This window comes from Papio anubis, chromosome 6 (genome assembly GCF_008728515.1).
Source record: "Papio anubis isolate 15944 chromosome 6, Panubis1.0, whole genome shotgun sequence".
Classification (NCBI taxonomy): domain Eukaryota; kingdom Metazoa; phylum Chordata; class Mammalia; order Primates; family Cercopithecidae; genus Papio; species Papio anubis.
The window spans coordinates 84,748,530-84,761,863 of NC_044981.1; the positions used below are offsets into that span (position 1 = coordinate 84,748,530).

A 13,334-nucleotide genomic window follows, 5' to 3' on the forward strand; every position below is an offset into this window, starting at 1 on the left:
CCATAAATGTAATGTACTTGGATCATCCTGAAACTATCCTTCCCCACTGCTGGTTTGTGGAAAAACTGTCTTCCATGAAACCGGTCTTTGGTGCCAAAAAGGTTGAGGACTGCTGTGTTAGAAGACAGTATAGACATTTCTTACAAAGCTAAATGCTGTGCTGCCATATTACCCAGCAATTGTACTCCTTGGTATTTATGCAAATGAGATAGAACTTATGTCCACACAAACCTGCACATGAATATTTATAGCATTTTTATTTGTAATTGCTGAAACTTGAAAGCAACCAAAGAAAGTGTCCTTCAATAGATGAATGGAAAAGCAAATTGTAGTACAATGGAATATTATGGTATACATGGAATATTATTCAGCACCAGAAAGAAATGAGCCATGAAAAGGCAAGGAGGAACCTTAAATGCATATTACTAGGGGAAATAAGCCATTCTGAAAAGGCTACACACTGTATGATTCCAGCCACATGGAATTACAGAAAAAGTAAAACTCTGGAGAGAGTAAAAAGATCGGTGGTTGCTGGGAGCTTTGGGGCAAGAGAGGGATGAATAGGCAGAGCACAGGGGAGTTTTAGGGCAGTGAAACTACTCTTTGTGGTACTTTAATGGCAGATGCATGGTATTTTGCATTTGTCAAAACCCATGGAACTGTAGAACACAGAATGAACCCTGATGCAAACCACAGACTCTAGTTAATAATACTGTATCAATATTGACTCATCAGTTGTAACAAATGTATCACACTGATACAAGATGTTATTAAAAGGGAAAGCTGTAGGGGTGGGGGTGGGCAAAGGGCTATATGAGAACTCTGAACTTTCTGCCCAATTTTTCTGTAAACTTAAAATTGCTCTAAAACATAGTCTATCAATGAAGATAAAAAGGAGAGGAAAGGATGGAATAGAAGAAATAAATGAAGGAGGAAACAGGGCAGGAAGAAAGAGAAAGCCATGCACATACAATCTTGAGAGTATAGCATAAAACCATAATTATAATTAATTCTGCATGCTTGTGTTACAAGTAGAGCAAAAATATGACTAGCCACTCTTCTTACCAACTCCTAGGGCTCTCCATCACAAGTGCAAGATAAGTTCAAGTAATTTGGCGTGATGTGAAAATTTTTCACTGCCTGACTGCCGCCTCATTTTCCAACACCATCGCTGGTCTTTGCTGTGTGTTACAAGCTCCAGCTGCAGTTGTCTCTTTGCCTTTCTTTGCTACTCATGACACATACTTTCAGACCACTCTGCCTTTTTGCTCTTGCTGTTTCCTCTGCCTGTGTCTTCTCCCCTTCTAACCTAACCAGATCCTACCTCCTCTAACACACTACCTTCTCTGTGAAAACTTTCCTGACCTCTTTTCACCCCAGCACAGCAAGCAAGAATGATCCCTCTCCCAGTTTCCACAGTTCCTTGTGTCTATTTCTTCAACATATGCTTGGTACACCACAAAATACATAACAAAAATGTTTCAGTGGAAAAACTGGGGACAGAAAAGCCAGATCAGAGCAGATTTAAGGAGTGGGTAGAAGTTGAGATTTGAGTACATAGAATTGGTTTTATTGTGATGCTGCGTTAATTATTTTGATTTGTCTTTAGCATTTGGGTCTTTACCTAACAGGGGTTGAGGGTGATGAGAAGAAATTCCCAGAGTGGCTGTGGTGCTGTCCAATGCTTTGGTGCTGACAGACCTGTGTCACTGAATAAGGGATGCCTCTAGAGTCGTAATTTATCTGGCCCCAGAAACTGTAGTCCTCTATTTTGAGGGGGAAGGGAGAGAGGAGAATGACCACATTCCCTCTCTGTTATCTCTTGGACAGTCTGGAGCCATAGCCTGCCTCATGTATTTGGAAAGGAAAATGATTAGTTGACTAGGTGAGTACCTCATATATTTCTTATGGGATCACAGGCTCCTGAAGACCAATTGATGACCAAAAATAAATTGGTTATTGGTTTTTCTGTCATTCATTAAATGAACATTAAAGGCCAACTGTGTTCCCAGCACCATGATAGGCTCTGGGTATACAAGATGACCAAAATGGAGTTCCTGCCACAAGGAGTTAATATAACCAGGGAGACCAACCTTGAGCCAATAACAGCAATTTTGCTGTGTCTTAGTCTGTTTGAGCTACCATAATAAAATACCACATACTGGGTGGATTAAACAACAGAAATTTATTTTCTTCCAATTCTACTTTCCAGTTCTTCTGGCTAGAAGTCCCAGATCAAAGTCCAACAGGGTTCAGTTTCTGGTGATGGCTGTCTTCTTGGCTTGCAGATGGGCTGTTTTGTCCTCACATGGCTGTTCTTCATTGTGTGCACACCAGAGTACATGCACAAGCATGAGTGCACTAATTCTATCAGATCAGGGTCCCACCTTTATGACCAAATTCACCTTAATTATCTCCTATTTCCAAATACAGTCACACTGGGGCTTTGGGCTTCCACATATGAACTGGGGGGACACAATTCAGTTCATAGCAGAAGCTTATAGAAAACTGTAGGTGCTGTCCAGGCACGGTGGTTCACGCCTGTAATCCCAGCACTTTGGGAGGCTGAGGCAGGCAGATCACCTGAGGTCAGGAGTTCGAGACCAGCCTGCCCAACATGGTGAAACCCCGTCTCTACTAAAAATGCAAAAATTAGCCAGGCATCATGGTAGTCGTCTGTAATCCCAGCTACTTGGGAAGCTGAGGCAGGAGAATCGCTTGAACCTGGGAGGCAGAGGTTGCAGTGAGCCGAGATCACACCATTGCACTCCAGGCTGGGGGAAAAGAGTGAGACTTTCTCAAAAAAAAAAAAAGAAAAAACTGTAGGTGCACACATGAGGGAATGATCATCTTGTCTAGGGAAAGGCAGGGACAGCAGAAGGCTTAGCAGAGATAACACTTGGTCTGAACTTTGAGCATGTGCGTGGTCATTTGCCAAGTGATGGGAGTGCCCACCCCTGACCTGGAGGCTCTGGTGGTCTAGCAGTGCTAGTCGGTCAGTAAGTTATTGATATATATAAAAAGGGGAGGTCTCTACCTCCCAAGCCTTCTGTCAGTCACATCTTTATTCAGTGATGTGTGCTTATTCCTCCTATGTGAGTTTTACATCTGTAAGCAGCTTTTCTTGATAGGGTATGTCACGGGTTTCCTGAATAATATTCAGATGTCACTCAGCTTTCACTGCAACAGCCCCTGTGCCTCCTGCAGAGGTGGTTATTTCAGAAGATTCAGTGACTGTCAGAGTTAGAAGAAGAGAGTTATTGTGCTTTAAATGGCTCAAGAAATAAACATACATGTTTCTTTGTGACAGTGGGGTGTATATAATGAGTCATGGGCTTGCTAAAGCAGAGCATATCCACCCTGTCATTTCCCTTCTTTTGCAAATTGTCCTGGTGGGCACCAGGTTCCGTGATCAGTCAGTGCTGAGTGTCCTCATGGGTAGTGCTGTATTAGGGGTCCTACCTGTGGGAGTAGATCTTCTCAGAAGGAGGAAGTGTCCTGGAAGCTGTAAGAAAATGAACCACTCTTTGCTTTATTCTTCCTTCCCACTCAGTTTACACTTACCTTCTGGCAACTGGGCTTTTGGGCCTGGATCATGGCTTTTCAGTAGTCAGATGATGAGTTTCTTTAACATAGGGATTGAGTCATATTCCTCTCTGTTGTAGCCTCACTTGTCCCTCAGTGATGATCACAGTAACCCAGTAGTGATTGCTTTTGGATAAACTAGTATGAGGGTTGTGTACTTTTTTTTTTTTAGCTTGTGTTATTCTGCTGGCAATTTGTTTCCCCAGTGGGATTCAGCCTCTTTGCAATGCACCTGCCAGAGTCTCCAGCTATTCTCCTGCCCTTGGTGTAAGCCAAATGACGACCAAAGCAGAATTGCAGTCCATTCCATTGCCCCATTACCCTTGGGGAAATAGGGCAAGGCTTTAGGACGACGGGTGGTAAGAGGGTTTGTGCTGACAGAGTAGAGTAATTTTCCCGTCTCTGAGACCAACAATTCTATCTTTAGAGACAGAGAGGAAAATGTGGGGATATTGGCTCAAATCAAAATGAAAGCCCTCTCCTTTCTATGATGTCTCCAGGTGGGTGTTGGATTTCTGTTGTTTCAACAAGTGGGCTGGAGCACACGATTGCGAGTTTAGGGCAGTCGACAGCACTCGGAACAGCTTCTGAAGGGGCTCTGCTCCCTATTTACTCCCTTCCCCCTTCCCTGCAGAAACTGTTCAGAGGAGCATTTGTGAGACAAACGTTGGGAACAGCTGCTCAGCCAGACCCTTGTCTCCTGTGCTGCCGCAGTCACTGTGCTGGAACTCTGCTGAGGAGGGTGGAGTGTCTGGGCTCTGCTGCTCCCACAAAGCAAACGTTTTCCTGTTTTCTTGGAGGCAGTTTGTTACAGATTTCAACCCTTTCTGCATCCCTCCCTCCCTTACAACACGAATGCTCATCTTTTCTTGCATTACTGCTGAAATAATGCAAACTTCGTTTCTCTGTCATCTGAGCATCATTCAGAAATGTTCCTCTGATCTGTGAATTGTTCCCTGACTTCAATCGGGGCAGTGTTACAGGTCCTCTGCTGGCAGGAGGGAGCAGTCCGTCAAAATCTGCAGACACAAGACTTTCAGAAGCTGTGACGAGCAGACTAGCAAGCCACAAAACATTGCAAGCTGAGTGGATGTCTTAATAAGCTTTTAGATGTGATTTGGCCAGCATCGGCAGAGGAGGCTAAAGGGAAAAGGCAGCGAGCATTATAACGTAAATCACTGCAGATTTGCTGGGAGTGACAGCCCTAGGAAGCTAATGATCTCTCCAGGAAAGAATTGACCACAGTTGTCCAGAAACTGAACACGATGTAGAACAGAGAGGACAGCCCCTCGGATGTGAGTACCATCTCTTCAACACAAGGTTTGGAGCAGTAGGAGCAAAGCTAGTTGTTATAGCTGATGGCGCTCCATAGCCACCGATTCCTGGGTGCCTGTGGGCCATCTCTGGGTGGGTTGTACATACTGCCTGACTGGGACTTTTATTTGCAGATCTCTTCTGGAATATTTTGCCTGTCGGGAGACAGATGTGTAGTGGCTTTAGGATATTGGCAAATTCTCCAAAGTGTAGAAGAATTTGTTGTAAAGCCCCAAGAAAACAGCAAAAGCAAACCTTATAGACCTTTTTCTGTAAAAAGAAAACTGATTGCATCACAGACAAGCAGCTGTGTGACCCTCTGGTATTTGTGATGACAGACAAAAGAATTAGCAAATTACAGAGCAACAAAAATGGGGCAGTGGGCTGGGAGGAAGGAGGGAAATCTTAGGAAGCTTAATCCCTATCTAGATTCAGGATATGCATTGCATACTTATGCTCATGTGTTTATTTCCTTTTGGCTTAAGGAATGGGCAGCATGTTTGCGTTTAAGGTTTTCCTTCAGAATGCTGTGAAAAATGAGCATTGTGACAAAGAGGGATGTAATTGATAGGCTTGGGGCAGAATACATTTCTCACTGCCAGCAGTGGGAAGTATCTTGAATGATAGCTGATCTACCTGTAAGAGGAGGCTCAGATACAAGGAGGGGATGAACTGCTACAGCCGAGGTAGCCAACAGGTTGGCATGAAGTTTAACTCATTGATTCCAGACTGGTTTCACCCCTCTATTCCCTTCCCCTCCCAGTTTACTGTCAGGGGTTCCCCCATCCCTTCTTAAACTGCTCCCCACCCCTGCAATACACACACCTCTGTCTGGTCCAGTTTGTCGGGTCAGAACATCAGATGAGAAGCAGAGTGTCTTCTCACTCGAAGGGATGGGGGATCATTGTTCTAGATGGGAGGTAAGGATATGGGGTTTAGGAACAGTGACCATGAGGGAGGGAGAGAGGTGGTGTCTCTGCTTGGCCTGCACTTGGTATCTCTGCTGAGCCTGCACCCACACCCAAGGCTGAAGGTGCAGGAAGAAGCAGAAATAGAAGACCCTCATTTGATACCCTCCCACCCACAAACTGTGTGTAAATGCCCCTGCAGGTAAAGGCTGGAGATCCTAGTAAGGAGGCGATTACTGGGCTTAAATTGAAAATGAGGTTGAGATGTCCAAGCACATAGGGATGGTGTTGGCAACAGACTAGGAATTGTAAAGCTGGGGTTCTGTTCCTGATCTTGCACGCAGTTTTCTGTATGACTCTGGTAGGGGGAGTATCCAAAATCCTGTGCGAGGGACCTGTTCTCGAGGCTGCTCTGCGGGTGCTTTGATTATGGTGGAGGGGATGGAGTGAGAGTGAGGAACATTCTTAAGTAGCTGTAACTGAAAAGCAAAAAATAGAAGGGTGTTTCTGCTTGGCCAATGTTTTCTTACCACTGTAGTATTTTTCTATCTTTAACCAAACAAAAAGGAAAATTAATGTGGGCTGTACTTGCAAAGGGCTGTTTACCGGTGGTAATTATCTAAACAAGGCTATCTCAGTAGCCTGCAGCTATGGCATAAGTGTACTTCAGTCTCAGTATCCAGGAGGCTGAATTCATTGCATGGGGCTGGAGGGTGGGAGGGGAGTGGCTATCAATTTACTATGGGCCAGCTGGACCCCTGCATCCATTGCTGAGGAGGCTGTACAGCACTGCTGGTATGGAGCTTGTGACCTCAGCTGATGGGCTGTACTGAGGTTGCAGCAAAAAAACCTCTACCCTTAGGGGCTAAGCCATGGAGCAGAATGAGTAGAATGAGTAGAATTTTAGCCATGATAATATTTGTATGAACTGGGCCGTTGTACTTGAGACATTCAAATACCCCTTGCAAGAAAGGTTCTGGAATGGAAGGGGGCCGTTGGGTCTAGGTCTAGAGATAACAAATGGGTCGATGAGGGGAAGGGTGTGATTGTGGAAGGGAGATCATTTCGTAAGTCATGGCTAATACTCTGTATTTTCTTGCCGTTTAGGCCTGGAGTGATTTTGCAATATTTGGGCAAACAGAGCAGAAGTTCAGTATAATTGGTTTGAATGAACCACAGATTACCTGAATGAAAAGAGGCAATGCAGCTATGTTTCTAAAAACAAACCACTTCCAAATAGTGTAACGGTCTGGGAAACATAAAGCCCAGACTGTAGCCATTCAGTGCGACCATGAGAATTTTCAAAGGCATTTCCAGTTCCATTTCTTTCAGTGTTTTGAGTCTCAACTTTATTCATTTTTTTTTTTTTTTTTTTTGGCTGTATTTCTGGCATATCCCAGGGATCTCAGACCATGACTCACCAAGCTGCTTTAGAGCAGACCCTTTGCCAGATTCGTTGTGCTTCTAATGACCCAGTGAGCAGGAGCAGGATGGGTTCGCGAGGGTTCCTCTCTCTTTCCCTGGTATTCTTTACCTACATTTTGAGCAACAGATGGAGAACGATGAGAAAGTTTGATAATTCACAAGAGTGGGGGTAAGAATTATTTCCGAAGTTGTAGTATTCACATCTGGACCATACTTTTGCATAATAAAATACCCTCTTTAATACCCGCCACAGTCCTAGGAGATAAATGTTCTCGTGTCTGTTTTATACGTGGGCATTTAACCCTAGCCTCACAGAGTGATTGGCCAAACAACCTGCCTGAATGCCACAGTGAACGAGTTCAAACAGGATGTGGTCCAGGGCTTTCCAGCCATATCATGGCCAATTCCTTAATCTTTAGAGACTGAAAGGATATTTGGGTGTGCTTGGGAACAAATGTAAGGGATGGCTGCGTCTTCCAGACTTTCAAAGTTAGGATGTGTGGTAGGGTTTGGGTTGAAGGGTGGTATCTCTGTTGTAGCATTCTCTTTCCATTTGTATATACTAGTATTTTTAATAAGTCTCTTTTAAAATACAAAGAAGCCCTCACTTCCTTGCTGTTCTAGCAGGACTGGATTAGACATTTAAGTATTTCTTCTTCTGCCCAAAGAACCCTTCACCCTTGAAATAATTACCAATGGCTTTGGTTGGGTCTAATGGCAGCCCAGGTATAGTGGGGGGAGTCCCAGTCTTTAAAATTCTATTCATTTTGCTATGTGGTAGGAAGAAATCAGTTTGCTACTAGTTCCTACCCTCCAGATCACTGCTCTGCGACAGGGCTTTAGTGTTCTGTAGGTGGGTTTGGTGCCACTTCTTTTCCTCCTGTTAGCAAGGAAGCAACATGACCAGCCCCCTGCATTGGCAGAGCCCCTGTTAGTGTTTAGCATCTGTGTTGTCCCTAAGGTGGATTGTTTCAGCCACTTGGAACCAGGAATCGGCCCGGGCCTGTGCCCAGCTCTCCATCTGTTCCAGAACTCGGGAACTATACTATTTACAGTGAGAAAAGGATGAAGGGAGAGAACTGCAGTAAATGCTAGGAGAAAGCCCCAAAGAGAGAACCCACTCAGCAAGGTCTCTGTGGGGTGTGTTCCACAGGCCGCTGACCCACTGGGGAAGCGGCACATTAGCCATGGTGGACGCACAAAACCCAGCCAGGGGCCCTTTGGTGATCACACACAGTACAGTTCCCTGCCAAAGGCGGTGTGTAAACCAGGTGGTGCTTAGGGGATTATACCAGGCCTCCACTCCCTGGGAGAAAAACAGAGCAAACCTTGCAATTCTGGCCATACTATTCCGGAGGATGTCCCTGATGGGGGAAGAAGGGAGGGAGGTTGGCACATTCTGCTGCCTTCCACTTGGAAGTTCTGTTCAGGGGCTTTGCTGTGGAGTGTGCTTCCTGTGTGTTGTGTCCTGCCTCCCACAGCTCCCCCCGCTGCAACCTGCAAGCAGCAGAATGCCTTAAAATCAGAGAGAAGAGGTGTGACCTGTCCTTGTGTGTCAAGTGGCCCTGATGGCAGCTTTGTTTTGTAACCCCTAGGTCCCGAAGATGGCATATTCATAAAGATACCTTCTGATGATTGTGAACATCTTTACCTGTGGGTGCCAGGCCGGGCCAGTGACTTCGTGTTGAGCTGAAGGAACTTGTCTACCGCTTCCCTGAAAACCTTTCTTTCCTAATTCATGAGCCAGCAAGATGCAGTCGCTGCACTTTCAGAGCGCCTTCTCATAGCTGCATACAAAGGCCAAACAGAGAATGTGGTTCAGCTCATCAACAAGGGCGCCAAGGTAGCGGTTACCAAGGTAACAAGAGAAAAATACGCTGTAGCCATTCCCTGGGAACTGGCCTACCTCTTAACCATTGTCTGAAAAACCGCTGTGTTTGGTTCGCAGCTTTCAAAGAACTGGCTTTTCTTCCAGTGATGGAGGTTTGGGGAGAATGAGGATTATTAAGAATGCTTTATTGCCATCTTTTAAGTGGAGGACTTGTAATTAGCATTTGACAGTCTTTAAAATCATGGTGGCTTTTCTCACCTATTTCTTTAGCCAAATGGAGAGGAGATCTCTTGGGAGAAGTTAGGACACAAAAGCTTACTGGACAGAGTGTATGATAATCATGTTAGATGGGCCTCCCGGGGAGGTGGACCAGCTTGTGCACAGCCCCTCCCCTGTGCAGAGTCTCTTTGTCCCCGTCTGTATGATGACGGCCTGGACCAGATGACTGCTACAACCTCTATAGGCTTTGATTTCATGTGGGTCAGTGAAGATGTGTGGTAAGCTTTGGAGGGCATTGCTTACCCAGCGCCAACAGAGAAGGCTATGAAAGATGAGAGACCATACTGCCCAAAGGCAGTTTTGTAGCAAAGCCAAGAAAAGGCAGGCTCTGCACAGCCAGATGGAGAGTTTAAATACGCTGGCGAAGTAACCGATAGCAAGCACTTATTGAGCCCTAGTATTGCTGTAAGCACTTTACAGCCCTCTAGAAGAGATTCTCTTCTCATTCTCATTTTGGAGGTGAGGAAACTTGCCCAGGGTCCCTCAGCCTCTGAGTGGTGGAAATGCAACTTGTACTCACAGAGTCTGGCTCCGAAGCCCACCCTCCAGACCTCCCCAGAAAGAGCTGTGAAGAGGGGCAAAGTTTAATTTTCACAGAGGGTCATCTGTTAACTTCTGACTTCCTGTGGCAGATTGATCAGCTCCTATTTTCATGTTTACTTATATGCAATCTTCACATTCTATGCCGGCCTCCAGAGAGGTCTTGAGCTACTTGTAGGTCCCCATGGAGGTGAACAGGGGTCTGCACATAAATGGTGATTGGATTGTTTGGAACTGAGGGTGAAGGGAGCCTTACCTCAGAGCTCATGTGATCTATTCATAGCACTTTCCAGGGCCCAGGCAATCACAAATGGGAGAAAGCGTGGAACTCTGTAGTTAGGGCACATGCTCACAGATTTTAACTCTGCTTTGTTTGCTAATTATGCAAGTTGCTTGATTTCTTTGAGCCTCAGTTTCTTATCTGTAAAAGAGGGATAATAATGTCAGCTTTTCAGAATTGTTACAATAACAATAACTTATTTAATGCACTTAGGGCATAGTCTGCAACTTTTCTTCTATAAATAGACTTAATTATTTGCTATTCTGTAAACAGCTTTATTAAGATATAATTTACGTACATTAAATTCACCTATTTTAATTGTACAGTTCAATAATTTCTAGTGTATTTACATCACCACTGCTATGCACTGAATTGTTTCTCCCCCAAATTCGTTTTTTTCAATCCTAATCCCTAATGGTATTTAGAGATAGGGCCTTTGGGAAGTAATTAGGTTTAAATGGGGTCATGAGAGTGGGGTCCTTGTGATGAAATTAATTTCTATGTAAGAAGAGGCACCAGGGTCTGCTGTCTGTCCCCCTCCCTGCTATGTGAGGACACAGTGAGAAGGTGGTCATCAGCAAGCTAGGAAAAGGGCCCCAACTAGAACCTGACCATGCGGGTACCCTGAACTCACGCATCCCAGCCTCCAGAACTGAGGAACAAATCTCTTGTTCTGGCAGCCTGAGAAGACTAATACAAGCACATTCAAATATTAGAACATTTCTGTCATCACAATTAAAAAATATATATATTTTGAGACAGTCTCTCCATCTGTTGCCCAGGCAGGAGTACAGTGGCACAAATCCTCAGCTCACTGCAACCTCCAACTCCCAGGTTCAAGTGATTCTTGTGCCTCACCCTCCCATGTAGCTGGGACTACAGGCACATACCACCACGCCTGCCTAATTTTTGTATTTCGAGTAGAGATCAGGTTTCACCATGTTGGGCCAGGCTGGTCTCGAACTCCTGATCTCAGGTGATCCACCCGCCTCGGCCTCCCAAAGCGCTGGGATTACAGGCATGAGCCACCGCACCTGGCTTCTAGTAAAAATCATCATACCCATTAGCTGTCACTCCCCATTCCCACCCCCAGCTCCTGGCAACTATGAATCTACTTTTTGTCTCTATAAACTTACCTTTTCTAGGCATTTGATATAAATAGAATCATATGGTATTTGGTCTTTTGTGTGTGACTTCTCTCACTTAGCATAAAGTTTTCAAGGTTCATCTCTGTTGTAGCATGTATCCAATAAGGACATACTATATTGTCCTTATTGCACTTAGCATGTTTTCAAGATTCACTCGTGTTGTAGCATGTACCAGAATTTCATTCCTTGTTAAGGCTGAATAATAATCCATTTTATGTATATGCCACATCTGGTTTATCCCTTCATCCACTGATGGGCACTTGGGTTGCTACTGCCTTTTGCCTGTTGTGAATAATGCTGTATGAACATGGGTGTACATGGGTGTTTGAGTCCTTGCTTTCACATCTTTTGGTTATATACCCAGAAGTGAAATATGGTAGTTCTACTTTTAAAGTTTTGGGTAACTTCCATACTGTTTTCCATGGCTGTTGCACCATTTTACAATGCTACCAACGGTGCACAAGGGTTCCCACTTTTTCACATCCTTGCCAATACTTATCTTCTGGTTTGTTTGTTTGTTTGAGACAGAGTCTCGCTCTGTTGCCCAGGCTGGAGTGCAGTCATGCGATCTTGGCTCACTGCAAGCTCCGCCTCCCAGGTTCACACCATTCTCCTGCCTCAGCCTCCTGAGTAGCTGGGATTACAGGCGCCCGCCACCATGCCCGGCTAATTTTTTTGTATTTTTAGTAGAGACGAGGTTTTACCGTGTTAGCCAGGATGGTCTCAATCTCCTGACCTCGTGATCCACCCTTCTTGGCCTCCCAAAATGCTACTGTTATTACTGACCTTCCTAATGGGTGTGAGGTGATATCTCGTTGTGGTTTTGATTTGCATGTCTCTGATTATTAGTGATGTTAAACGTCTTTTTATGTGCTTGTTTGCCATTTGTATATCATCTTTGGAGAAATGTCTATTCAAGTCCTTTGCCTATTGTTTAATCTGGTTATTTGATTTTTTTGGTGTTGAGTTGTTCTTAATATATTATTTTAATATATATATTAAGATATATATAATATATATCTTATATTCTAATTATATAATTAGAATAAAGGATTAATATCTAGAATATATTAAGAACTCATATTTATATCTTTTTTTTTTTTTTTTTTTTGAGGCGGAGTCTCGCTCTGTCGCCCAGGCTGGAGTGCAGTGGCGCGATCTCGGCTCACTGCAAGCTCCGCCTCCCGGGTTTACGCCATTCTCCTGCCTCAGCCTCCCGAGTAGCTGGGACTACAGGCGCCGCCACCACGCCCGGCTAATTTTTTGTATTTTTAGTAGAGACGAGGTTTCACTGTGTTAGCCAGGATGGTCTCCATCTCCTGACCTCGTGATCCGCCCGTCTCGGCCTCCCAAAGTGCTGGGATTACAGGCTTGAGCCACCGCGCCCGGCCAAGAACTCATATTTATATCTTAAAAGATATATATGTAAGATATAAATATGAGTTCTTAATATATTCTAGATATTAATCCTTTATCATATATTTGATTTGCAACATTTTTTCTCATTCTATGGTTACCTTTAGGAGTACTTTTTTAGAGCCGTTTCAGATTTACAACAAAATTTGAGAGGAAGGTCCAGAGATTTCCCAATATCTCCCGCCTCTAAACATGTTTATTTTATTTTATTTTATTTTATTTTAATTTTTTTTTTTTTGAGACGGAGTCTTGCTCTGTCGCCCAGGCTGGAGTGCAGTGGCCAGATCTCCGCTCACTGCAAGCTCCGCCTCCCAGGTTCGCGCAATTCTCCTGCCTCAGCCTCCCGAGCAGCTGGGACTACAGGCGCCCGCCACCTCGCCCGGCTTATTTTTTTGTATTTTTAGTAGAGACGGGGTTTCACCGTGTTAGCCAGGATGGTCTCAATCTCCTGACCTCGTGATCCGCCCGTCTCGGCCTCCCAAAGTGCTGGGATTACAGGCTTGAGCCACCGCGCCCGGCAAACATGTTTAACCTACCGGATTATCAACATCCCCCACCAGAGTGATACATTTGTTACAACTGATGAGCCTATACTGACACATCATTAT

The 13,334-nt window shown here is 44.6% G+C and overlaps 1 protein-coding gene and 1 long non-coding RNA gene across 16 annotated transcripts in view; one reads left to right on the top strand and one right to left on the bottom strand.

Annotated features, from left to right (window-relative positions):
* The window catches only part of ANKRD6 (ankyrin repeat domain 6), a 204,172-nt gene that overhangs the window by 127,203 nt on the left and 63,635 nt on the right, over positions 1-13,334 (top strand). For 5 of the 15 annotated variants that reach the window (XM_003897904.5, XM_009205657.4, XM_003897905.5 and 2 more), the window contains exon 2: positions 8,828-9,090. In XM_003897904.5, coding sequence (XP_003897953.2) covers positions 8,971-9,090 — 120 coding nt within the window. In that variant the 5' untranslated portion in view covers positions 8,828-8,970. The other 10 variants (XM_003897903.5, XM_017958109.3, XM_017958108.3 and 7 more) reach the window with 6 other exon arrangements.
* Positions 3,155-8,965, bottom strand: LOC103883850. The gene is made up of 5 exons (XR_646219.3): positions 8,884-8,965; positions 7,229-7,341; positions 5,725-5,808; positions 3,463-3,505; positions 3,155-3,234 (listed from the first exon to the last, which is right to left on the bottom strand). It is a non-coding gene; the product is annotated as an uncharacterized LOC103883850 (long non-coding RNA).